The following is a 27,899-nucleotide window of genomic DNA, read 5'->3' as shown; positions in this document are numbered from 1 at the left end:
GGATTGAGAGAATTTGCCCAACTGCCTGCTGTGCCTGAGAGAACAAGGGCACCCCAAGGAGGAGGTCATTCAGAAACAGTTATATGTGTGCTCCACATTCTGATTTGTGCGACCAACGCCACCATTATTTTAGTAAAGACCCTCGGGGCCGAAGAGGAGGGCCCTGTATTGATAATGGTGGCCATCGCAGAAGAACCTGAGGAACCATTGGTGGATGGGAAGGATTGGAATATGAAGGTAAGCCTTGGCCAGATCAATGGAGGCCAGAAATTCCCGTGGTGATATTGCTTCCTTGATCGAATGAAGAGATTCCATGTGTAATCTTCTTTTGTGGATGAAGCGGATGAGCCCCTTCAGATCCAGGACCGCTCTCCAAGACCCATCCTTTTTTGGCACGAGAAAAAAGAATAAATGCCGGGCCATATCATGGCTGAAGGTACAGGTTTGATGGTCTTGATCTGAAGCAGGTGTTGAATGGCCAGCTTCATCCGTAACTGTCTGTTCTGATCCATGGATTTTGGTGACCTGGTGACGTGGTCTGGAGAATGTATCTTGAAACCCAAGGCATACCCATGGGCGACGGTGGAAGTACCCAGTGATCTTCTGTGTAGGCTTCCCACTGTGGGTAGAAGTGGAGAAGCGTGCCTCCCACTGGGGGGGTAGTCATTGTTTATGGGGGTGGGAGGAAGATGAAGAAAAGGGTCAGGACAGGCAATCCCTGAACAATCCTCCTCCCCATTGCTGTCACTGGTTGCGCCAGGTAGGACGGTATGAGAAACCTTGGTTATCTTTGAGTGTAGAAAAAGGGAGTTTCTGGAACTCCTGAAGGGACGAAAGGGCTGGTTAGTGGACCAAAAAGGCCTACGAAAATCCCCATGGGCAAAAGGGAGGGCCTTTTTCTGATCCTTGGTCATGACAAGGATCGGGTCCAAAGCCTCGCCAAAATGTTGGGTGCCTGTAAAAGGAGTAGCTGAAAGGTTAAGTTTAGATTTGGAATCCACATTCCAATGCCTCAGCTATAAGGAACAGCGGACTGCCACTCCTGAGGCCATAGCCCAGGCTGCATACTGGATACAATCCAGACTAGAGTCAGCCTTAAGGGCCGCAGCCTTGGCTATTTTGTTTAGACCCTGAGTAAATTTTGGTCAGCTCGGGGAGTGGGGGGTGGACCATGGCAGCAAGCTCTTTCACCCAAAGCATAGACATCCTGGCAAAGATGGAACTAGTGGTGGCAGCCTTAATGACAGTGGCAGTATGGTTCTTACATAGGAGCATATCAGACATACGATCTTCGGGTGATTTGAGCTGTTCATCCCCCTCCTTCACTACTACTGAGGCTGAAATCAATCAAGCCACGGGGGGTCAACAGCGGGAACCACCAAGCTACATCGTTAATAGCATGCCTCGCCTTAGAGAGCATAACCTTGAAATCAGGAGAGAATAGGCAGCAGGACAATGGAAGGGGAGCCATGGAGTTTTCATCTGAGAGTTCTCTTTGCTCTTTATCCTATGTGGAGGCATTACTGATTTCTCAAAACCCCTTCTGGTGAGGAGGAAAGATGGCGATTTACCCTAAGTGCATGAGGGAGGGAGAAAGGGTGGGTGGGTTGAGGGTAAGAGATGAGCTCTGATCATATCAGAGCATTGGCAAGCAATGAAATCTCCCAGCCAAGCTACAATGTCTGGAGGGAAGGAATCTTTGCCAGGCACGGCACAGTACTCACATCCTCCCATTTGTTTGATGGGGTAGATGGCCCTGCTGGGGTCAAGGGCTGTTCAGGATGCATAGGAATGGGTTGTGCTGGGAACAGAGTGGAGGGGCACTCCAGTGGTGGTGTAGCTGGTTTGGAGAGAGACAGCACAGCGGGGTACAGCAGTAGCATTCCCACTGGAGGCGCAGGCTATTCTCCCTCCTATGGCAGCCTTGTATCAGGCACCGCAGGCATAGCTGGAATCTTGATCACCTCCTCAGGCAAGGCGAGAGGAGGGATTGGAGGCAATAGGGGCCGACTGCCCTGGTCCAGTGGCAGACTGGCATCGTCAGGCTCCAAATCCTGCAAGCAGTGAGGTGGGTGTTCCTTACATAAAGACTGAATCCAGAGCCGCTCGCTCAGGCTCACAGCAGAAGCTGGTGCCAAGCTCATTTTAGAAGATGGGCCGCTCATTTGTTTGGCGTCCTCTGCATGTTTAGACCTCTTCTTGGCTTTTTTGTGGTATTTTTTAGAGACCTTAGCTGTGTTAGCGGGAACAGCCAGCTGATCCTGAGAGCAGTGTTCCCAGTGTGGGGAGTTCGATAGAACATGCTCCCTGGGGAGGGGGAGAATCGCAACGAAGCGATCTGCTTCTATAACAGTGGGGTCATGAGAAACCCAGTGTGAGAACACTCCATAGTTCAAACAAAGAGGGCTTGGGGAAAAATGAAAGTAAAGAGAGATGCTGATAGGGCCAAATTGAAAAAAACAAATAAAGGCATTATTTAGAATTTTGGAGGGATAATTTTGACTCCCCTCCGCCCCTCCGCTTGTACAATACTAAGATAGGGAAGGTAAGAGGAATCACAAAAGATATGAAAGCTAGCCAGCCAAGCAAAAATGAGCAAAAAGGTTGCAGGAGCAACTGAACCGACCTGTTCGTGGAGCAAGGACAGGACCGGAACTAGGTTTGGGTCTCCTCCCACAAAGGAAGCTAGCCATGCCTTCAGTTCTAAGTTGGTCGTGTCTTTGGAGCATGCTCGGCTTACAACCCATACTTCTGGAGGATGACCTCCTCTGGCTGTGGAAAAACAGTAGTTCTTAAAGCTACATCAGGGCTGCTCAGCTTCTACCTTCCTGTAGATCTTGGCCTACAACTCCCATACTCCCTATCTACGGGCCACTGTGGCTGGGGATTATGGGAGTTGTAGTCCAAAAACAGCAGGAGTGCTGAAGCTTAAGTTACATAAAAGCCCATGTAACTAAATTAAAATCTCAGCTAACATCTCTGCATCTCCCCCTCCACACACCACAGATTCACCTTACCCTGAATCCTAGAAGCCAGCTTAAACAAGAAGATACTACAGTACTTGCAAAAAATGTTAAGGGAAGTGAACAAGAGTGCCCAAAGAAACAAATTTTTAACCTTTCCTCAAAGCCCCCATAGTGGGTTTCAGAAAAAGCTTAAAATTTTGTTTAAAGTCACCCACTTGTCCATTTCTTTTACAGGTTGGATTGTAGATAGCACCCATCATGCCCTACCACCCAAACCACTTTGGTGTCCCTAGGAGCTACCTGTAAGGAACAATGAGGTGTTTCGAGTTTCCTCCATCAGGTGTTTCAAAGTCTACCAAGGGCTACTAGTCTGATGTCTGTAGGCCACCCTCCAGCCTCAGAGGCATGATGCCTCTCAATACTAGTTGTAGGGGAGCAACAGGAGAAAGGGCATGAACATATCTCTTGCCATCCCCCTTTTCTTCTTCTGATAATTGTACTATTGCTGCTTGTTGTATGTACATTATGTTTGGTCTTGTACCGTAAATAAATAAATTTAAATTTATCTCTTGCCTGTGGGCTCCCCAAAGACATCTGGTGGGCCACTGTTTGAAACAGGATGCTCGACTAGATGGGCCTTGTGCCTGATCCAGCAGGGTTGTTCTCATGAGTTAGGGTTCCCTATGGCCAGAACAAGCTGCACTCAGAGTGCACACAAGTTTTGAATTGCAGTTTGCAATGCATTTTGCAACCCTGCCTTGAAAAACACAGCAAAACAGAAGCACACAGTCCCTCCCAACACGGAACACCACATTTTGCCAAACACACAGACCAAAAATGGCCAAAAAAGAATCACTTACCCAGAATCCACCGCCAGCCACAGTGCCTGCACTGCAGTAGCATCACTGGCACACATTGCTCTCATACACAATTATGATGCCTTACTTCCTAACATTGCAACAGCTGCTACAGCAGCACCCTCACTTAGCAGCAAGCACAGCCATAAGCTCAACTAGAGCAACTGCAGCCACATTTTGACTGAGTACACCTTGAATGCAGATTGCAGAGCAGACCAGAGAAGTGAGTGAAGCACAAGTTAGTCAAGGCCAGACATAGAGCTCATCATCCCAGCAAACAACAAGAATTATCACATACATACATACATACATACACACACACACACACACCTGCCATTGTCCATTTCTCGCCAAAACATTATCTCTCAAACAAAAAACCAAACCACAGATGAAATGAGGCAGGCACCCAAGTTCTGCCTTTGTCAATCCGAGATCCAGAAAAACCAGATAACGTATACAGCAGCAATAGCACAAGCATAGCTAGATGGACCATATACTTCTCTGGAGTATATCCTGCGACACTGCTGGCTGCCTGCCTGCATTTGCTTAACACTCAGATTGGTGCTGGGCCCCAGCTGACTGCCTGACGCATGGGTCAGGGCATCAGTCCATCTCATCATGGACCATGGCAGTAGCATGTGTGAGCAGCACAAATGAGCAGACTAACACATCTGGGTTTGGGGTTGGTCAGGGTGGGGCAAACTGCCAGTGGTGTTGCAGTGTGTGGGAGTGACCATAAGTCACTCACCTTCCATGTCCAGCTCTAGATAGCCAAGCACTGGGTGGTTGGCCTTCAGGAAAACGAGCTGCTCCACCAAGTCAGCATCCAAGTGTGAGCGATGGGGTTTCACCATGTCCCTGGCCATAGAGAGCACGCTCTTGCTCTGGACACATTGGTGGGCAGAAGAACTATCCGGCAACGGTCGCCAAGTCCGGCCAGACTTGTGTTGCCCCAAACTGGATCAGCTCCATCTCTCAGCCTGCCACCAGCTCCTGCAGGTACTGTAGTACACACTGCTCAGTACTGCCATAGGGCTCCTCCCGTCCCCCTAGCAAGGTGCCGAGGAAGCCCTCTGTGCAGTGTTCCCTCTAAGAAGGATTCCCAGGTGTGGTTAACTACAACTCCCATAATCCTCAAGCAAAGGCTACTGCAGCTGGGGATGCTAGGAGTTGTAGTCAACAACATCTGGGAATCCCTCTTAGAGGGAACACTGCCTCTGCAAAACACCGGGTGGAATGCCGAGGTGAAACTACTAGCTCACTTGGCCCTGCCAGGGACATGATACTGCTGGACCAGGATGTGGTGGTGGTGGTGCTGCTGCTGAGGGTGGACTTCACACTAACAGTAGGTGCTCCAGCACCTTTCTCCTGGTTGCACACTAGTCTCCTCTCCTCACCTTGCCTAACCTCTTGAACCAGGAGGTCCATCCACCTGGGCAGAAAGTCAGGGATAACAGCTTTGCCCTTCAACCTTGGGTTACATAGGCAGGACAAAACATGCTCTGTCGATTCACCCACAGGTGTCCTCAGCTGACCTGCCACAGTGATTGCTTCCTCAGTGGTCAGCGTGGACTGGAGTTCACCCATCATCATCTCAAGGAGAAGAGTGACAGGCAAGGCCTGGCTGAGTGTAACGGTCTCAGCACACAAGCTGTTTGTGGTAACAAAGAATGGCTGAAGTGCCAAGACAACCTTGGAAATGAACGCCCAGTCCTGGTTGGACAGGTTGCACACTTCCAAGCCACACCTCCTTGCAGAAAGTAGATGGCTGGCTCTTGCTCCTGCAGGTGCTGGAACAAGAGAAAGGTGGAGTTCCACCAGGTTGGAACATCTTGAAAAATCAGGTGTTCAGGTGGGCCAAGTTTAAGCTGCCTCTCCTAGAGAATCTGCCTACCCTTTTCACTCTGGTGGAAGTGAGCTGCTATCTTGTGGCACCTGTCCACAAGAGCGGCCATGGCAGTGCTCAGCGCCATCAGCGGGGATATCTCACCTGGCCACAACCCCTGAAAGGCTAAGCGCATCCCATATGACCAGGTTCAGAGTGTTCGCCCCACCATGGATGAATTGCTCAGCTGCCCTCACTACGTCCTGACCATTGTCAGTCACCATGAATTCTTGGCAAACATTTGGCTGCCTGGATAGCTATCCTTCCACCTGGTGGCTCGCCATGGCCACCAACAGCTCATCTCCTGTGTGGTTACTGTCCAGCTGAGCCCACCTTTGCTTTGCTGCATGGGAGGGGCTGGCCACGCCACCAGCAGCAGATGTCTCATCGCTCTCCTGACTCCACCAGTGCGCCGTGAGCGACAGGAAAGAAGCGTACATCCCACTGCGGTTGGTTCACAGATCCACAGTGAAGTGCACGCTTGTGTCAGGTGCTGCTGCACACAGCTGCCCCAACATGGTTTCCCTGCAAACCTGGTACAGGGAGAGCGCCACCTGCACCACTGCTCCTGCCTCCTTGGGGCCCTCCAAGTTATCTGGGGATCGAGAAGGTCCAGGAAGAGGAATTACTTCCTCCTGCTCCTCCTCAGACCGGGGTGTGTGTGTGTGTGTCATACTGCCAATGGGGACTGGGGAGGATGGAGAGAGTGATCTGGCTAGGCTAGCAACTGATGACACCTCCTCCGCCAAAGGAAGAGATTCTTTCCTGACAGGGGAGGACCGACCCCACTAATTCTACCTCAGCCGCCACAGGATGTTGTGCTGAAGCACCAGGCACCTCTGGAAAGGTGAGCCAGCATGGCATCACAGCAGTGGGGACTTGTGAGTAGGCCCCTCTTGCCGCTGCCCAGGTCCACCAGCACCACCCCTTCCTCTGCCTGCCAATCTGCTCCTGGCTCTGCCTCGCACCCTCCTGGACATCTTGGGGCTTTTAAAATTGAAGCTCTAACTCTGATGTGTGTATGTGTGGGTGGGGGGGAGAAGCACTTTTAAGGTGGGTATTTTAAAAAGGTGTGTGGGGTTGGGGGTGGTCTATTTATGCTGTGTGTGCCACACAGAATGCTATCTATAGAACTGTCGTGCACAGAAAAGCTAGAAAAATTAAATCCCCCCCAAATAAAGAAGCAGGCTTGGGGGTTGGGGGGTTGGAGGGGAGTGAGCAACAATGAGATAAGTCTAAGGGAAGGGGAAGGGGAAGGGGATTCCTGTGGCTTCTCCTAAGTTAACCCACTCCTCCTGTCCTACAGTCCTAGTGCCTGCCTACCTAATCCCTTCCTCAGACTAAGCACTATTTAAAGAACTATAAACTCTCTAATCCGATTGGGTGTGGGGTGGAGCTTACCTTCCAGCATCTTCTGTGGGAGCCTGGCCAGTTGCTGCTCCCCAAGGCACTTAGGCAGAGACTCAACAGTTGGGGGAGGGCAGGTAGGCACTCACCCACCCAAAAGGGTCACACCCACACCCACACCCCAAATCAGAAAAAGCTGGGGGGGGGGGCGGGGACAAGAAACACCAGGGAAAACACAGAGAACCTGGGCAGGCTGGATACCAGACAGAAGTCACAAAACATACCAGCCCCAGGTGGGGGGGGGGAGGAGTCAAATTCAAGCATGCTGCAACGAGTCTGAGGGGCTAACAATGAGACATTATTTCAATTATGTACTTCTTTCAAGTCTGTGCCCAAGGCAAAAGCTGACAAACATCATGGAGTTTAAATTTTGAAATCTCCTGACATTTACTAGCTTCCAATCACACAGAGGGGATTAAATGTCTCCTCCCCTCTGACCTGACCTTTTCTTTTGTGGCAGCAGAGAGAAAAACTAAATAATTTTATCCATGAGAAAATGACCTGTGAAATGCTGTGAACATTAGAACACTTTCAACATATTACAGCCCACACATGCTTCTGAGCCAGTGATATTTTAAAGGTAGAGTACTGCTACCACTAATGCATGCTTACTAATAGTGCCTGTCCTCACAGCTTGCTCATGTACACAGGACGTGTTGTAGTATCCACATAGCTAGAGCCCAACATCTGTAGGCTTGAAAGCATGCAATTTAATTTATACATTGCCCTTAAATATATTATTGGGACAAGCCTCAGTTGCCAGAAGCCTTGTAGGGAGGAGGAGGCTTTAACATCTGCTTCCCAGAGACAATGGCTGCCTAGTGGTGAGAGCCTGAGTGGTTGCTGTCTGCTGCTGTCAGCTTGCCAGCCTGGGTGACCCCTAGCTTGTGGGGTTGTGGCTGCCCTGCAGGTGAGTCTGTGCATGATCGGGGCCAGAGGGGGTGAGTCAGCAGTTCCTGAGGGTCAGCTGCTCAGAGCAGCCATTTTTCTGGGCTTATAAAAGGATTGCTGCACTGTCGCGGTAGGCCTGCCACTGGCAGGGTCGTCACTGAAGGGGCGACACCAAAGGGGGGGTTGCCCCTTTGGGGGGAGCCACTTGAGGGGGCAATGAGGGTGAGGGCCTGGTGATATTTTTTGGCTTCTGTTGTTTTTAGATCCTGGGTATTTCAGATGCATCTTGGTTTATCTGGGTATGGGGAGACAGGGGTGTGTGTCCATTGACTGTGGGATGGTTATTCCAGTGGTGGTGGGGATAGAGGAAGTAAAGTTGGCAGGTCAGCGTGTCATTATAGGGGAAGTGAGAAATCTATTAGGTGTTTCCCCTTCCGGCTGCCCTGCCAGCTCTTTGACCTTGGGAAGCAGTGCCAACCTCCCACAGACTCTCACCTTGCTCCTCTGTAATGCCAGGTCTGTCCAGAATAAGTCAGAAACCATCCATGATCTCATTCTGGATGAAGGGGCAGACCTGGTATGTATTACAGAGACTTGGTTGTGGGAGGCTGGTGACTCTATAAGGTGGAGTGGCTGTGGTCTATAAGAATAACCTTTCCCTGACCAGGATCCCTGTCGAAGTGTCTGACCATATTGAATGTGTGTACCTAAGTTTGGGGACCAGGGATAGACTGGGATTTCTCTTGGTGTACTGATCACCCCGCTGCCTGATGGAGTCCCTAACTGAGCTGACGGACTTGGTCTCAGGTTTGGCTTTGGAGTCTCCCAGGCTTGTGGTGCTGGGGGACTTCAATGTCCACTTTGTGACCAATGCACATTGCAGGTCACATGCTTGATCTGGTCTTTCACTCTGATCAGGGTGGTGTTCTGTGGGTGAGGACTCCTGTGATTTCCCCACTGTCATGGAAGAACCACCATCTGGTTAAGGTTGGACTCACAGTCATACCCCACCTTCGCAGGGGCGAGGGGCCAAGAATGGTCCGCCCGAGAAGGTTATTGGATTGAATGGGGTTCCAAGAAGCCTTGGAGGGATTTTGTGTTGGCTCTGCGGGTGATCCTGTTGATGCCCTGGTAGAGAACTGGAACAGCAAGCTCACTAAGTGCAGTAGATATGATCGCACCTAAGCATCCTCTCCGACCCACTTCGAAATTGGTCTCTTAGTATACGGAAGAACTATGGGGGCTGAAGCGGAGAGGTAGAAGAATGGAGCGCAAGTGGAGGAAGACTTGACTTGAATCTGACAGATTACAACATAGAGCTTATTTGGAGATCTATGCTCTGGCAATATGGGAGGCAATGAAGCGATTCTTTTCGGCCCGTACTGCATCAGCAAGTTCACGGCCGGCAGAGTTGTCCAGAGTTGTGTGAGGGCTAGTGAGTGCCACTCCTCCCTTGAATCAGAATTTGGAACCATCTATTACCTGCTGTGATGTGTTTAATGATTTCTTTGTGGATAAAATATTTCGTATTCTGGCCGACTTTGATTTAGACCTCACAATTACTACAGTGTCTGAATCGGAGGTGTCCAGTGACTCCTCTTATGTGGTCAGGCTGGATCAGTTTCAGTTTGTGACTCGTGAGGATGTGGACAAGCTGCTTGGAGTGATGTGATGTGATGTGATGTTCTCTTGACTCTTGCCCAACATGGCTAATACTATCTGGCAGGGAGACTGTCGTAGAAGGCCTGGTAGAGATCATAAATGCTTCTCTGAGAGAGAGCAGGACGCCTCCTTGTCTTGGTCGCCTGATGCTAAAAGAACACGAATGTGTATCCTGTCAGTGAGAGAATTTAATCAGCGTAGTATCACTACTGAGAAGATCCTTTTTTCTGTTGCTATCTGCCTTGCCTCTGATAGCCGGAGCACCTAGAGAAGGGCTTGGGATAATGAACACAAGGCACTGAGAAGTTGATAATGAGGTGGCACTCTTCCAGGAAGCCATGCCCCAAGTCATGAAGCTAAGTGTTAGCACTTTGGACTGGAAGCAAATTTTCAGTCTTTGCTGGACAAGGATTGGTGTTATGCACACAAGTATCAATGAAGCAACATACCCAGCACATATGGTCCCAGTTGGACCTGGGGTGGGTGCAATGCTACTGTCTGAATACACATGGAAGACCTAAGTGTGAATAGGGCTACAGTTAACCAACAAAGGGGGAAAGTTATGGCATAAACTGAAAGCCTCCACAGTTGAACGCCGCCTCCTTTTTCTCATATATAGTCTATACCAGAATACCCATGTTAAAGTAAGGTACACCATAGCAGGCCATTTCTCCAAAGCAATTTTAACATATAGAGGTGTTAAACAAGGTTGTATTTTAGTACCGCTCTTGTTTTAACTTTTATATAAATTCCCTTGTTGCCTTTTTAGCAAACTCAACTTTCACCCTCCAAAATTGGCCTCTAAACCAGTACTGCTATTACTTCATGCAGATCCTGCCATACTACTATCCCAAACACCAATTGGCTTGAAAGGGGCACTTAATTCCCTTGCTCAGTATTGCAATTAACCCTTCAGATTAACTATACCAAAACTAAAAGGTTTGGAATGTCCCCACGGTCACTGGCTCAGTCAATTGATGGATGCAGGATTGAGCAAGTCAGCTGTTACAAGTACTTAGGTATGGTTTTTCAATTTTCCGGCAGCCGTAAGGCCCACTCTGAGTATGTGCTACAAAATGCATTTAAGTCCACATCAGCCATTTTGGCTTTTTTCTACTCCTGTTTCATTCCTGCTGCAATAAGGTTGTTTGAAGCCAAAGCCCTTGCTCAATTGTTATACGGTGCCCAACTTCCATCTGCCAATTCTGTAGTATTAGAAATTATACAATCCAAACTCCTTAGGAAGTTATTCTGAACAGCTCATGTTGTTCCCAGCACTGTTTTTCAGTTGGAGGCTAGTCTCCCCAAGGTAGAAGCCAAGATTTGGCTTTCTATATTTAAGCTTTGGCTTAAGCTAAATCTTTAACCCCTGGGGTCAACACTGTTGATGTTGGTAAGAACATAAGAACAGCCCTGCTGGATCAGGCCCACGGCTCATCTAGTCCAGCATCCTGTTTCACACAGTGGCTCACCAGCTCCCACTGGAAGCCTACAGGCAGGAGTTGAGGGCATGCCCTGTCTCCTGCTGTTACGCCCCTGGTAAATGAATTCACTTCCAAATGGGAACACTTAAGCAGAGGCTGCCTACTTATGGCCTATCACTGCAAGCATTAATAGTGATGGGTTTTGACCAGGCCAGACTGGTGCTTGCCCAAAGAATCTCAGAGGTAGAATGGCAGAAAGACCAGAGTTTCATTCTAAGGGGAGCAGTGTTGGGAAATCCAATCTCGAATACACTCACTGCTAGATATTTTAACTGGATTATTATATTGGCTAAGTATCACAGGGTGTTTACCCAAGCACGGTTCAATGTTCTGCACATTGCAGTGCTTGAAAACAGATTCAACAAAGTCCTGTTTGCAGAGCACTGTGTCCCTGTGATTCAGGAGCCATAGAAACAATAGTGCATGTGCTATTATATTGTAACTTTTACAGGGACATTCCTAGTATATACATTACCCCATATTTACTAAATTTCCCAGGCTGTTCTGATGATATCTTTTAGCAGACCATGATGATGATGATGATGATGAGATCTCTTATGCAGTTGCTAGGTTCTGCTAGCAGAATTTGTAAGACCATGTTATGTAGTTGAATAATAAAGTATTACTATCTACTGAAGATAACTGTTATAAACTGAGCTGATTTTTCTTTTTAACATGTTTTAAGGAATTTTATGTATCTTTTTCTGTGTTTCTGCTGGTCGGTGACAGAAAATAAAATACTACTACTACACTTCTTTGTAGATGACAATCTTACTTTAAACTATAGTAAGGAAGATTTATTATGCACCGTGGAAACTGCAGTGGAAACACCACTGGCTTATAGGTTTAGCTAAAGAAGGCTAAACTTTCTGACAAGAGCAAGAAACAGCAGTATATATTCCATTTTTAATTTCAGTTCTACTGGGGTGGGCGGGGAGATACATGATCAAGCAGTAGCATTAAGTTACCCAAGAAAATGAAAGCTAGAGTCACAAAGAGACCCATGAAGGAAGTCAAAACATGCACTGTGCATGAAGTCACCTTGAGATTTTTCTATTAAGACCCTTTGAATAATTGCTACAGAATGCATTCCATATTCTATTAAGTCCAGCAGTACAAATTCTATTCATCTTGATTACATCCAAAACAGACAACATAACGTTTATCAGACTTAACATCTGGAGAGCTGTTTGAGGACATTTTACCTGAAAAGCAGGTTTGTTACCCAATTAAAGAACTGTTAAGTTGATTTAATTGTATACATTTTAATCAACTGAATCTACATAATTTATATATCAATAAAGCAGTTCTGAAAGAAGGGGAGAAAAAAATAGTAGTGCCTACTACAGCTCCAATGCATCATCTTAGAAATGGCATTTCCTGCTGTTTGACAAAAGAGAATGGTTCTTCTGAGATGGCAATTGCCACCTGCAGTTTGCAAGTACTGGAAGTCTGTTATAAGTCTGCTGCTTGATTAATTGGGAATGCCATTTTAGTTGGTTAAAATCTTTTCATCAGTTAAATTGACTGAACGATGGGGTATTTTGCATTTTGCTAAACAAAACTGATGGCAGCTGAATGATGTAGTATTACTAAAAAGGCAATTTGATGAAAGCTTTCAAGCTACAGAGAACCTTCTACGCAGAGAGTCAAAGCAATTAAAAAGTATGGGTTGAACTGAACCCAATTCCTCTTCATTACATCCATGTGTTATGTGAACATGGAGAGCTATAGATTCAAACAGGTGAAAACAGGAGTGGATTCAACAGATGGTTCTCCAATCTGAGGATTCATGATCCAAGCCATTTCAAGTAATTCCACTGAAGGTAAGAGTACTATTCTAATAATTCCATTCAAGATAAGAGCATCATTCAGTTCGCCTGGAGGAACTTTAAAAAGATACAGCAGCACTGCTCAAAGTCACGTCATCTACGTACTTGAAATTATGGGCAAACATTTCTAGAATTAGAATTTGGGCAGAAGTGACTTTCCCACTCTCATCTATAAAAGTAGATGGGTTTTTTAAATATATAATTTGTAAAGCACTTTTAAATTTATACATAGTTAAATACTTAAAAAGCAAACAAGTAAAAATTGTGTATGAAAGAATCATTCATTACCAAACACAACTATTCAGTTTCTTTTATAACATAAATATCTTTAAGTGTTATAAGTCAGCTTCATTAAGATAAATGAGGACACACTGTCAAGTTCAATAATTGGAGCAACCCAGACTGTGTTACTGGAATTATTAAGCCAGGTTGGCTAATGAGTATAACTCTCCCAGCCTATTAAAAAGGATGTCAACCTTGACCCAAAACATTTTAGATCAATCATTTTGCTAGATATGACCTAATTTAAAATTATGGCTGATTTTAAATTGTTGCATTGTTTTAACTTTTTATATGTGTTTTAATTGTTTTATGTTAACCGCTCAAAGACGAAAGTTTGCGCAGCTTAGAAGTTAAATAAATAAATAAATAAATAAATAAATAAATAATTCTGAAAATTGGAACAGTGGGAAGTAGAATATCAATTCTTGTAGGAAGAACAGGAGAGATTTCAAAAAAAGGACGTCACAATTGTTCAGTGCTTCATTTTACAGCACCTAACCATGAAATTGACTTCTAGCTCTCATAACAGTGTATACATTGCCTTTGTGTATTTGTCATCCACATTTGGTCTGGTGGACAGGCAAAGATTATGGGCCAAACTTTCAGCTACTAATGTGGATCCAAGATTATTGATGTTGGTACAGAAATTGCATCACAACAGTATGCTAGTGAAGTTGGAGCCAACTGGAATTCTTTCAGAGAAGATTAAAAATAAATAGATGGGTTAAACAGGTCTTTATATTGGCCCTGTTTCTTCTTCATCTTCTTCCTTTTTTCCACCATCCATTGGGGGATGGAAGATTTTGATCCTTCTGGATCAACATGGTTCTTCTTTCCCTCACTAAGATCAGTCTGATGAGGATGCTAATTAGGTTTAGTGAATATTGTCAAAATGAGACATCAATTATAAGATCAAAAATCTAAGGGAAGTTGACATTTTGGGCAAAAGATGTAAAAAATATTAATGGTGTATACATGGCCAGGAAATAAGAACAAAGTCATTCTTTTAAGTATTGGGGCATAGGTGTGGCATCAATTGGACAAGGGGGACAAATGTCCCTGGACCCAAGGGTCAGGGGGCCCACAAGGAAAGGCCTCTAGGGTGCCGTCCCACCGATATTTCTCATCTTCACCACCAGGGGGTGGTGGTGAGCCAAGCAGAGCAGGCCACCCCTACCCACCCACCCACCCCCCGTGGCGGCAGAGGTGGGCGCTGCTCTTGGTGGGCCTCTCCTGAGCAGTTTGAGTATGGATGTCAGATGCCCGTGATGTCCATACTCAAACTGCACAGGCCAGAGAGGTCCACCAGCCACAGTGCCTGCGGCCGCCACAGGGGATGGCCTGCTGCTCTCGGCACACTCTCCACCCCTGGCAGTGAAGATAAGAAAAATTGGCGGGGCAGCAGGTAGTGGTGGCAGGGCAGCCCCCCCAGATAACCTGGAGGGCCCCAAGGAGGCAGGAGCAGTGGCGTGGTGAGGTAAGGGGGGGCCTTGTGGCAGCAGGCAAGCAGTGCCGCTGATGATGGGGAGATGTAGGGCAATGTGGAGCTTGGGGGGGGGTTAGGTAAGTTGCCCCACCACCTTGCATCTGGCGTCAGGCGCAGGGCATGTGGCTTGGGGCACATTGATGAGGGGGCCCAAGAAGCTTGCTATGTCCCTGCATTGGGGAGTACGCTTTGATGAGCAATTGACCTGGAATAGTCATAGATCAGCAACCAAGCTTTCAGTCACTGGAACATTACAACAGATATTTCAATTCTTCTATACTAAAGGATGAGCAGCTTTAGTTTTTGAGGAGCAAGTGCTCAACATTTACAGAGGGAAAGCTGTGGCCTACATAATGTATGTCTTAGAGCTATTGGTAATAGGTAATAATAAAGCTCTTGAGATCCTGATGGACAAGTTCATTAGAAGACTCCTGCTTCCAGGAGTTTTAGTGCCCATTGTATGTGCATATATGGGATTACCTTCCATACTGGCAAGCACTGATAAATCAATCTTGCAATTTTGTGGAATCCAGATGCCAGAAAAATAATCTGTTTTATATTACCAAGAGTACTAAGGGATTGGAGGCTGGGCATAAGTTCTCCCCCCCCCCCCCCAATCTCCCTCCCCCTCTATATCTCCCTTCCAATGGAGAGTGCCCCCTTTGTTGAACCTAGAGTCAAACTGAGGGGTCAAAAATATAAACTATGACTCAAGAGCTGATATGACTCAAGTGCTGATTGGGGGGGGGGAATCAAGCAATTAAAATTTTGTAGATGGTACGCCTCTCTGAAGGGAAATGATATAAAATGATAACCACTTTATTTGAAAGTGGTAACTTTTTCATGTGGAGGAAAGGGTTTACCGAGCCAAGGATGCAAGCTATGCCATCAATGTTCCTTAATGGGAGGTATTGTCATATATACCTGATTTCCCACAGATACATTTGTGGAAGTGGAGCCACTGAGGATATCCTGCATTATTAGTTGCACTGTGGGCTGTACACTGACCTCAAAAAGAAAGGACTTTCTCATCTAATTAGACAACAGGGTAGTTTTACAGAGAATGAGATAGCCATCATATGCTTGGCAGATGAAAATTATTTTGTCACTCAACAAGTTGCAAATTTGCTGGGCTGTCAGGAAACTACATGCTGGTTATCTGACTAAGATCACAGTGAATTGTAAAGGTAATAAGCATATCTGATGCCCTAATAGTATTGTCGGTTATGTCACACCATGTATTTTATAGACCATGTTGCAAAGTGCTTTATCTGTTGAGATATTTTATTATTTTACTTTTATAATCTGGCTATAATGTGCCCAGTTGGAATGACCTTTGGTTATAAGCAATACTGTTATGTATGATCAGATGTTGCATAAAATGGGCTCATTTTCTATAGTAATTCTGAAGTGGGAGCAGCAAAACACAGAGAAACTAGAATTATTACAGGCAATATCAACAGGGAGTTTCCAGAATGTCCCACAATGCTGGGAAAACGAAGCCCTTGCACAGTAAGTAGATGGACTGCCTTTTTCAGTCAGTCTAGTGAACAATATTGCAACATTAAAATTCCCTTGACTGATCAAGCCAAGATCCTTCTAGTATAACATTCTATTTGCAACAGTTACCATACCAGCAGGTCAACGTTTCTTCCCCTGCATGCTGTTTTCTCACTGAAATATTGCTCATTTGAAGTTACTACTTTAGGGGCAAAACGAAACTTCCAAAGAGCAATTTTTCAGTGAGAAAACAGCATGCAGGGAGAAGACCTGACCTCCCCACAATCAGGACTGTAGACCCTCCACGCCGTTGGCCTTTTTTTTTTTTTTTTTGAAAGGAGGTGCTTCCTATTGGAAACATGTCTCTTACAAGTGTGTTTGCATGCACTAGTTTGGCCCTCACAAGACAATAATCTGGCTTCTCAGCAAACCTGATTAAAAACTCTCTCATAATAACTTTTACAAACCATGTGGGCAGAATTTCAGTTGTCTAGCTAGAAAAACTGCATCTAAGAAATAGACCGTAGTTTATGAAAACACAAGCCACAAAAAAGGTTGGACTTTATGGTGCCACAGGATTCCCTAACACACCCTGGAATTCTTTCATGTTTGCAATAAAATGTCTTGGTCAGGGAACTGAAATAGGCATCTTACTGGGCAAAATCCATACTTCCCCCCACATTTTGGGAGTTGTACACAAAAATATAGATTAGTATATTTGCAGGGGAACATGGGGAGATCAAAATATGAGGGGAAAACTAGTCAAAAGCCATAGAATGACAACATTATCTTTCATTTTTAAACTAGATAAAGCCTGAATTATTACCACAGAACTTTGTTCATTCATGAAATTTGTATCTGTATGAATGCATATATTTTGTTGCAGAATGGTAAGACTAGAATACACAGACAGCTATCTCCTGCTGTGTGCCACCTTTTAAAGAGTGTCACCTTTTAAAAGAAGCAATTCTCTTTATTTAGCAAGGGGAGAGCGCAACTGGCCCTATCCATCCACCGCATAACATCCTTCTAGTAGCTGTTGCTGATGTCTATCTTATGTTTCTTTTTTTAGATTGTGAGCCCTTTGGGTACAGGGAGCCATTTTGTACCGCTTTGAGAACTTTGGTTGAAAAACGATATATAAATATTTGTCATTGTAGTAGAAAATACTGGTTGGCTACCAAGCTCTGCCACAGCTTGTGAACCCTGATCATTACATCAATTACAGTGAATTCCATGTTAATTATGTGTTGTATCAAACTCTCTTGTCCTTCCTAAACTTAGTATAAAGCAACTTCACTGGATGACCCCAACTTGAGGACTGAAATAGGGAGAACAATTTCTATATTCAAATCTTGTGAAGGAGACTAGTACAAAGCCACCTAGTAAGCTTTGTGGCTGATTGGGAATATGAATTCAGGTCTCCTTACTAAATCACACAACTTAATTGTATAGCCACTGAAACTTTGAACTGGAGTGGGGTGGGTGGGTGGGTGAGGACTCAGATAGCTAGCTGATATGTATGACAACTGACAATGCAATGTCAGTTTTAACAACATTGAAACTGTGAATACCCTAAGTTATCAAACAGAACCAAACTAGCTTGGCTTATTAAGACTGTTATTTTTTATAACAGACATTTGAAGGCAGCCTATACCCTGGAAATATAGGTTGTGAAATGTTGATGGGGAAAGCTATAAAAATTTACCTATGAATGTTTGTTGTGCCTGAGAATTTCCCCCTACCCTTGGGGAACACGAATGAGGGTAATTCGAAGCATTAGCACCCATTTTCTTCAGTCACTCAGGCATTCCACTTGCTGGCTCATCAGCGCACAATCCCATAATCCATGATAAAACTTCAGACATGGTTCAAGCAGGTTCTTTGCCGTCATTTCTGAAAAAATAAATAATCATTACTACTTTTCCTAGTCCATGGCTGTTACTACTACGAGTTCCACACTACATCTTTTCAGCAAGAACATCCAGCTTTCACAGTTTTATAGGCATGGCAGCTGTGGCACCACCATCTAGAAAGCATGAGAAGCCCCTTTCTTCCCAACCTTGAAGCAGGAGAAGTGGGCAGGGATCATCCTGACAGCTGTGCAATGATCCCTACCCCTTCCCCAGCTTCAATGCTGGATGGAGAGTTGTGGGTTGTTGCCAAGGTACCTGGAGGACCAAATAAGAAAGCCCACTGCTCTCTTTCCTGCTCTTTAACAAGAGCAGGAGGTGGAAGGGTCTGCTTGATCATTGTTCAGTTGCAAAGCTCTGCAAAGTGTTGCAGCTCCAAACGCTCATAGATGCACCTCCTGTTCCTGAGCAGATGTGGTAGATGGGGGGGCATAGTTCCCCGTAACAAGAATTCCCCAGCTGTTGTTGACTACAACTCCCATCATCCTCAGCTGCAATGGCTTTTGGCTAGGAATTATGAGAGTTGTAGTCAACAACATCTGGGAATCCCTGTTACCAGGTACACTGGGGCGGGAGGTGGATTCTGGTTTGGCTGCTGCTTGGCCAGTAATTTGGGTACCAGGACTCAGCAGCAGCCAAGCAAGCCCCTCCATGCATTTCCTGTTCCTGCTCAGAAGGTGCACAGGACACAGCAGTGGCCGAACAGGTTCCCCTCGCACATGCCCCCCCACCGCACATTCTTTAACTGAACTAGTGTATTATGGGACAGGGTTTTATGCAACCACCATAGTAGTTTGCAATTACAACAAAGTACCAACAAAAGTACAGACTCCAAAAAAACAGCCATTACTCAGTGTAAGCTTTTCGCTAAAATGTTTGCAGTTGTTAAACAACTAGAATAAAAAGACACAAATTTTAAAGCAAACAAGTTGATTTTTATCATTGCTGGTCAACAAATGGCTATGGGGTGTTTGAATAAACAAATTCCAAATACTAGAATCTATTTTTCAGTCATACTGGACATAGTGTGCTGAACTAGAGCCAGCGTGGTGTAGTAGTTAGAGCACTGGACTAGGACCGGGGAGACCCGAGTTCAAATCCCCATTCAGCCATGATACTAGCTGGGTGACTTTGGGACAGTCACTTCTCTCTAAGCCTCTACTTCACAGGGTTGTTGTGACGAGAAACTCAAGTATGTAGTACACCACTCTGGGCTCCTTGGAGGAAGAGCGGATATAAATGTAAAAATAAAATAAAAATAAATAATAAATAAACTCATGAACACATAGAAGGTGCTGAACTGTTTTAAAGCAATGTACTCTGCACAGTGGAGAGATGAGTGGTGGTTGGGAGACGGTGCAGCATAGATGCAACATGCAACATTACATATTACAGCAGCATGTAGGAACTTGTACAAATGCACTCCCTTCCCTGTAGCACTTAGAGCCTAAACAAAAGGTTGACAACAATGAAACACAGGAACATAGGAAGTTGCAATATACTGAGTCAGACCATTGGTCTATCTAGCTCAGTACTGTCTTCACAGACTGGCAGTGGCTTCTCCAAGGTTGCAGGCAGGAATCTCTCTCAACCCTATCTTGGAGAAGCCAGGGAGGGAACCTGAAACCTTCTGCTCTTCCCAGAGCGGCTCCATCCTCTGAGGGAAATATCTTACAGTGCTCTCACTTCTAGTCTCCCATTCATATGCAACCAGGGCAGACCCTGCTTAGCTAAGGGGACAAGACACGCTTGCTACCACAAGACCAGCTCTCCTCTCCAGGATTCAGTCCAGGATTACCTCCAAACTGCTTATCTGGTTCTTTAGGCAATATTACCCTTTCAGAGCAGGAGTTTCACTCCTTTCCAGATCAGCTTTCCTACTGACCAAAAGCACTTCTGTCTTATCTGGCTTCTCTAAGGATGCAGGCAGGAATTTCTTTCAGCCCTTTCTTGGAGAAGCCAGGGAGGGAACTTGGAATCTAGATGCTCTTCCCAGAGTGGCTCCATCCCAAGGGAATATCTTACAGTGCTCACACTTCTAGTCTCCCATTCATATGCAAACAGGGCAGACCCTGCTTAGCTAAGGGGACAGGTCATTCTTGCTACCACAAGACCAGCTCTCCTCTCTTTTGTCGGGTGAGTGAAACAGAACACAAATCTTGATATATCATACAGCTCTGCACTCAAAACACTAGTCTCACAAATAATGAATGGCACATGTATGAACTCTCTCTGTCAAGTAATTGCTTCTTATGGGATGTCAGCCACTTTACTGCATACAGAAAACGTTCAGCTAAATCCTCAATGACAAGATATATTAAAATGACTCATTTGACAGCAGTGATGTTCTATGGAATGAATATAAATTGGCTCTGGTCCAAACCAGCACAAGAGGGAGGCTTATATGTTCAGTGGGCTTTTTACCTTTCCAAACAACAGTATGCCAAATCACAAGCTACATCTTCAGTTCAATAGAGTTTGTCAAGCATTATGGCTTCAAAAATATTTAGAAGCATCCATAGAAATTCATGGTCTAGAACAGGAGTTCTTACGTACAGCAAGCATTCCTGTTTCATACTAAAGGACAACTGTGGATGCTACTCATTAATTTCTTCAGTACTATCCCTACAGGGATAGGAAAAAATACATTCAGAATTCTAGATGCCAAGCTTTCAAGAGTCTGTCAAATTTTCATTTATGTTTGTATACCATTGTTTGTCATAGTATACTTGGGACAACAGTATACAATAGAACAACAGCAAACAAAACAATAGCATTTATTAAAAATTCACAGTAAGCATTGAACTAAAGCCACAACTGTCAGGGAACAGAGGAACTACTTATTTAAACAGAAATCTGAATAAAAAGGACAGTCTTCAATCTCCTCCAAAAAACTGGAAGCAAGAGAGCCATGCACATCTCATCTAAGCACAAGTTCACAGCCTGGGGACAACCACCAAGGCGGCCCTGTCCTGCATTCTTGGCTAATGAGCTGCACTAGATGTCGGCATGCAGAGCAGTGCCCTCCAGACAACCTAGTCAGGTGGGTAGATTCAGCTCCCAGCAGACAGCAATAATCCAATGCAATGGGTAAAAAATATCAAAGCAGATCCCAGTCTATTTAAGAAAATCTTCAGAGTAAAATTTCCTGAAAAAAGAATATGCAAGTTCTATGCAAGTGAGAAAAAATGGACATGAAACTTCTCCAGAAAATTTGCAGTTTAAAAATTTCCAGAAAACTCACATCTCTGGCCTCTATAGACTTTGGTGAAAACAGAAAGATTCATGCAAAATCATGAATTCTGCAATCATACCACTTGAAAGTCTGCTACATGTGGGTTACTGATGTGTTCTTATGTTTCTCATCTTGCATGCACAACCATGAGGGCAAGTCTTTTTTCTTAATTAAATCACTTACATACTAGATGTGGCTGATTTTAAGTAAGATCCTGGTTCAGACATACCACTGAATTGTGGTAAAGCACTATATGAACATAAGGCAGTTGTAGGTTCAAGACTCAGACCATACAACACCAGCCTTGCAGGAGTTGCATTGGTTGCTTGTTTGTTTCAGACACAATTCAAGATGCTGGTGATTACCCTTAAAGTCCTCCACGAATACGACAAATATTTATATACCACTTTTCAACAAAAGTCCCCAAAGCGGTTTACATAGAAATGAATGAATGAATGAATGAATAAATAAATAAATAAAATAAGATGACTCCCTAAAGGGCTCACAATCTAAAAAAGAAACATGACACCAGCAACTACATCTATCCCAGAGAGGAGGAATGCTATGCTAGGGATGGATAGGGCCAGTTACTCTCCCCCTGATAACTAAAGAGAATCACCACTTTAAAAAGGTGCCTCTTTGCTCAGTTAGCAGGGGACTACATGAGCAAAGTGGTTTTGGATTAGGATAGTTGAAGGACCTTCTACTCTCACATGAATCTACCTGCCCTATAAGATCTAGCAGAGGGCCTTCTGTGTGTGCCATCTCCAGCTGAGGTTTCTTTGGCAGCCATGTGGGGTAGGGTTTCCTCTGCTATGGCCTCTTCCCTCTGGAACGCTCTCCTATGGAAGGTTCAGTTGGCTCCCTCTCTCCTATTTTAGATGGCTGGTGAAGACTTCATTTTAAAATACTGTAGATATGTTTTTGATATTGGTACTTTTATTGTGATTATAGCTTTTGCAAGTTGTCCTGGGACTCTCTGTAAAGTAGTCGGATATACATCTTTTAAATAAATAAATATTGTATTTTATTATTATTGTAATGTGTCTTTGAGCTCTATTGAAAAAGGAGCCAATACAACCAATATACAATAAAATACTATAACACTAGCCTTCTGCCCTTGCCTGGTTAATAGTTCAGAACCTTTGTCCATATTGTATTTCAGCCTCCAGCAAAAGTTTTAATTTGAGGCAAACTCCCAGGCTAATTGCTGCTCAACTCTGGACTTTGTCACTTCTCTGGCTGGAGGAAATGCACACATTTAATTAATACTATCACTTCTAGGGTCAAAACACTAACATGAGCAAAGGTGAAAAACCAACGTGGCTCAGATTCTTTTTACAAAAATCTCTCAAGCATGTCAGAGATGCTTTCTCCCCGCACCCTGCCCCCAGTTACCACAATGGCAGAATAATATCCACGTCAAGATCATTACAATTTCCTTGCTGGTTCAGATCAAGGTCCAGCTTGTCCCACAGTTAAACAATGATTTTACTAACTAGCAAACTCATCACAGGGACATTTAAATAGTCAACACAACACTAACAGTAGCTACAGTTTCTGTGGCTGAGGCACCTTTTTAAAGTGATGGTTCTCTTTTATTTAGCAGAGGTAGAGCATGAGCAACTGCCCCTATTCAACCCAGCACAGCATCCCTCCAGTGTTTCTTTTTAGATTATGGACTCCTTTTGGGAGAACCATCTTATTTCTTCTTCTATGTAAACAAGTCTGAGAATGCTTTTGCTGAGAAGTGGTATATAAATATTTGTAGTAATTTGTATGGATATGGGACAGAAACTGCCTTGGTCACCCTGGTGGATGACCTATGCTGGGAGGTATGTATGTATGTATGTATGCATGCATTTCTATACCGCCCAAAACTTGCATCTCTGCAAGGGTAGACAGAGGGAGTGTGACTCTGTTGATTCTCCTGGACCTCTCAGCCACTTTTGATACTATCAACCATGGTATCCTTCCAGGATATCTCTCCAGGTTGGGACTTGGGGACACGGTTATACATTGGCTCCACTCCTACATGAGGGTCATGCTCAGAAGGTGGTGCTGGGGGATGCCTGATTATTTTATATATATATATATCTTTCTCATAGTATATTTGCAAAGTTGTCTTCAGTTGCAAATCCAAAACTCTTATTTCAAAGTTATCATTTTACACACACCAAGATGTAAAACTCCTGCTAACTTGGCAAAGAGGCACCTTTTAATGTGGTGATTCTCTTTATTTAGCAGGGGGAGAGTAACTGGCCCTATCCACCCCCAGCACAGTACCTCCAGTGACTGTTGCTGGTATCTATCTTATGTTTCTTTTTAGATTGTGAGCCCTTTGGGGACAGGGTTCCATCTTATTTGTTTGTTATTTCTCTGTGTAAGCCACCCTGAGCCATTTTTGGAAGGGCGGTAAAGAAATCAAAACAACAACAACAACATTGATAATAAAATTCAGCCATCCCAGGTCCTTGGGAAGGACTCGATGTCTGGATGAAACAAACCAGTCAATAACACCTGTCTGACTGTGTAAACAAATAATAATAATAATAATAATAATAATAATAATAATAATAATAATAATAATAAAAAATATGTGCCTGATCACCAACTAATGTAAACGATATAAAATCAAAGCGAAAAACTTTTGAGTAACCAACTGAGCCCGAATTTAAAGGAAAAAGTAAGTTTTGAAAGTTTTGTTATGAAGTCGAATTGAGCTCGAGCTCTCTTCCCCCCCTCGCACACACTAAATATAGAAGTCACGGAAAGGCAGTTCACAGAATTAAAGGCAATAGCCACAGACCAGAAAGCAGAATTCCAGAATGTAGAGTACAGGAGCTCTCTCACAAAACGTCTAGTCCCGAGCGAGACAGAACTGGAACTGGGGAGCTAGCTACGCCCACAAGAATCACATGGTCCAGTTCTGTCTCGAGCATGCTCAGTTCCTAAGCCTTCCTGAGGATCTCCTACCACCAGAGGAAAAATGTAATGACATGACCTAGGAATTTAGAACCTTCATTCAGTCCTATATAGAATGTAATGCTGGCTCCATTTAAAAAACAAACACACAATCCATAGGAATCAGTCCTGAGAATCTGAAGTATATCTCCAGCCCTGGTATCCATATTTAAAAATGATCCTCTTTTCACTTCTTTAGCATTTGGAAGATGGACATAAACCCTCTAACACACACAGCAATTAATTTTCCAACTGATTCCTAGAACTATGGTTATACATTCAACATTTTAAACCACTTTATTAAATTATTAAGAAGTCAGGAAGCATTGGTTCCTTCCAAAATCAATCCTCAGAATAGATGTACAGGCTTGTACAACACAATACGCAAACAACTCTCCCCAAATTATTAACAGCACTTCAATTCGCTATTTTAAACCTATAATTGCAAACCAAACTATTTCCTACTTTCTTTGGTAAAGATGAACATAAGCAGGTAACACAAGCTGTAACCAGCCAGGACCTATGCCTGCTATACAACAACAAGATTCTCAAATTTTCTTGCAAGTTCCCACCACTTTTCACAACTTCAGAATGTCTAAGGCAATTGGCGATAATCTAGGCATCTGGGCTTGCAGCCAGAAGTCTCTAGACCTGGATCTCCAATTTAACAAAAGCTCTGTGTGCAGGCAGGGCTTTGGGTAACAGCCATGCTTTTGTATGCAAGTTTCCTCTCAACACTAGCATTTTCATACAGTTTTCCACTGGGACTTCAAAGAGATTTAATGACAAGGTGAAAAACAAGACACACATATTGTGCAGCCAAATAGTTCAAAGGTATCTCTTCCGTGCAAAGATGGCATTCTCAACAAAATGTGGGGGATTTTTAATACATGAACTAATGTTATTTCGACAGATGCATTTTGAACTCATTAACAGTGTGCGTGGAAGAGAAAGAAGAGACCAGAAGCACTATTCCAGTTCATAAGTTACTCACATACACTTTTTGTTAGTAACTGTTTATCAATAAAGCAATTAGGAAACACCAGAACACAAGTGTCATGTTCTTCTAGGAGAGATAAATATGGCCATTATATCAATACTACAAATCTTCCAAACCTTCTCCCTGCCCCACCCCTCTCCCATGCCTGCTGCTGGGCAAACATGGTAGAATACAGAAGTAGTACAGTACAATAGGCAGCAGAATCAGCCTGCCTCTGGCCTAAAGTCAGGCCTACTACACGGCTATTTCAATTTTACCATGACTTCCCTCAGAAACATGTAAAAACATTATTCAACAGTTAAACTGAGGAAGCATTCTGTTTAACCTGAAAGCTTGCATATTGCTTTGCCAGTACTGGCTGACCTCTAAAAGTAGTGTTAGCTATTTAACTCAATATATACAGTCATCCCTAGCCAACTGCGAGGGTTCCGTTCTGGGAAAACCTCACGGTTGGCGAATTCGCAGTTGGGGCAACATAGAAAACAACTGGAAACAGGAGGTATGGGGAAACGACTGAAAAACAAGGTTAAAAGCAGGGGGGAAACCCCTAACCCTCAAAAGTCACCCGACAGGCGTGGATTAAGCTTTAAAGTGCTGGGGGAGGGGGCAGTGAGGGAAAATTAAATCTTTTTGTTCTTACTTTTAAAACTGCCGCTGTGCAGCAGTGGCATAGCGAGGATGGTGGTGAGAACTCCTCTCACCTCCTAAGGCAGTGGAGAGTCAGGAGGTAGCAGAGAAGGCATGAAAGAGCTCCTTACTTGGGCCCACTTTTCTCCCAAATGATACAGATCAGGCTGATTTTGGGCCTCTGTGCGCAAAACAGTTTGCCCAATCTGTATCATTTGTGAGGAAGGCGGGCCCATGTAAGGGGCTCTTTCATGCCTTCTCTGACGCTTCCAGACTCTCCGTCGCTTTCAGCGCCCATTCGGGAGGCGGGTGGAGCTATCACCACCATCCCTGCTATGCCGCTGCTGCACAGCAGCAGTTTTAAAAGAAACTGATCCTCTGAACCCCCCAAAATGGCCCCCCAATACCTGAGAAAAACTGGGCAATTAAAAAAAAAAAAAAAACCTCACCAAACCATGAATATTCAAGTCGTAGTTGGTGGGGGATGTCTCAGTTTCCCAATCGCAGATACTCAAATCCTTGATTGGGAAAACTGCGATTGACAAGGGATGACTGTTAGTGTTTATTAAGATTGCCTTTTGGCTGGTATCCAAGTTTGAGTAACAAACTTCCTTTGTTACTTAAGTAGTATCAGGTGACATAAAGAGACAACATTCATCATTTTCAGATAGATGATTCCATTATTTTTAACCTGGCTATATTTTTTTGCATCTCTCTCATTAACTACTCTTTCATTTCTTTTGGTCATGAAAACATCCACTCTCAACACTCCATTAACACTGAAGGCAGGGAGTTATTTTTTATAGCTTATTTATTATTTCATTAGAAAGCATTAGACTAGGGCTGCACAACTTGGGGCCTCCAACTATAACTCCCATCACCTTCAGCCACAGTGGCCAACAGACATGGATGATGCGAGTCCTAGTCCAACAACAGCTGGAAGGTCAAAGTTGTGCAGCCTTGTATTAGACAGCTCACCAATTCATATGATTATCTAAAACCATGATCCTTCCTCATGTGCCAGAAGATTAAAATTTTCTGCTTTTGAAATAAACACATTATGTTCTACATTATATCTGAACTTGGTTTAAACAAACCAACTAGCAAACTATGATTTGATATCCTGAATTGTTAATAAAAACAAGCCATAGAGCCCCAAATTCAGACGTAACAGGGAATCAGGGTTAGTTAGAAAATTAAACCAGAAGCTTTTGATCTCCTCCTCCGCACACCAGAGAGGGCAGGGGGAAGTCTGTGCACAGGGCAGACTCACTAACAATAATCTAAAATTTAACCATACTTAGACAATAATCTGAACAAGGCCAATACACAGCTAAGCTTCAGTTCAGATACTGCATCTCTCATATTTGCTCACACAGATGGGCACTCAAATATGGTCAAAACAGATCACGTAACAAACAAGGCCCAAGTCACATGTCAGGCAGAACACAAAACAAATAATAAAATTTAGCAGTGCATTGTAGCATCCCCAAGTCTCAGTAAAGACAAGACACGTATAGTTGGATTAACTAGGGCCACTTTATTAATTTAATTAATACAAATCCTGCAGCGAGGCATGCCAACTCAGAGTGCAGTAACCCCAACTAAGGGTCAGTCTCATAAGGAGGACCCCCCAACCCTGGGTGACAAACTGGACGTTAGTTCTGCCCAGACTGAATCCAGACATCCTAACAGCCATGGGGTGAAACCCCGCTGAGGGGAGGTAAGACAGCCCCACCTACCCAGGCCACAAGATTCTGAGTGGTGGGTTCCAGCTTGCCCCGAGTAGGAGTGTATCCCAGTTTAAGGGCCGCAAGACCTGCAAGGGCTGTTCCTCAGCTTACCTACTTGCCACTAAACAGTCTTCCAGTCAAACACTAATTAATACACTTAAACTAACCCACACTC

At 44.3% G+C, this 27,899-nt stretch overlaps 1 protein-coding gene across 3 annotated transcripts in view; it reads right to left on the bottom strand.

Annotated features, from left to right (window-relative positions):
• The window catches only part of BTBD7 (BTB domain containing 7), a 115,822-nt gene that overhangs the window by 65,876 nt on the left and 22,047 nt on the right, over nt 1–27,899 (bottom strand). For 2 of the 3 annotated variants that reach the window (XM_053274650.1, XM_053274659.1), the window contains exon 2: nt 17,961–18,148. The exons of the other annotated variant lie outside the window; for it this stretch is intronic. In XM_053274650.1, the coding sequence (XP_053130625.1) occupies nt 17,961–18,042 (82 nt within the window). In that variant the 5' untranslated portion in view covers nt 18,043–18,148. The remainder of the gene's footprint in view (nt 1–17,960; nt 18,149–27,899) is intronic. 3 annotated transcript variants of the gene reach the window in all.

This window comes from Hemicordylus capensis, chromosome 1 (genome assembly GCF_027244095.1).
Source record: "Hemicordylus capensis ecotype Gifberg chromosome 1, rHemCap1.1.pri, whole genome shotgun sequence".
NCBI lineage: Eukaryota > Metazoa > Chordata > Lepidosauria > Squamata > Cordylidae > Hemicordylus > Hemicordylus capensis.
Note: the sequence above shows the minus strand (reverse complement) of the source record. Positions and strands in the feature narration are given on the sequence as shown.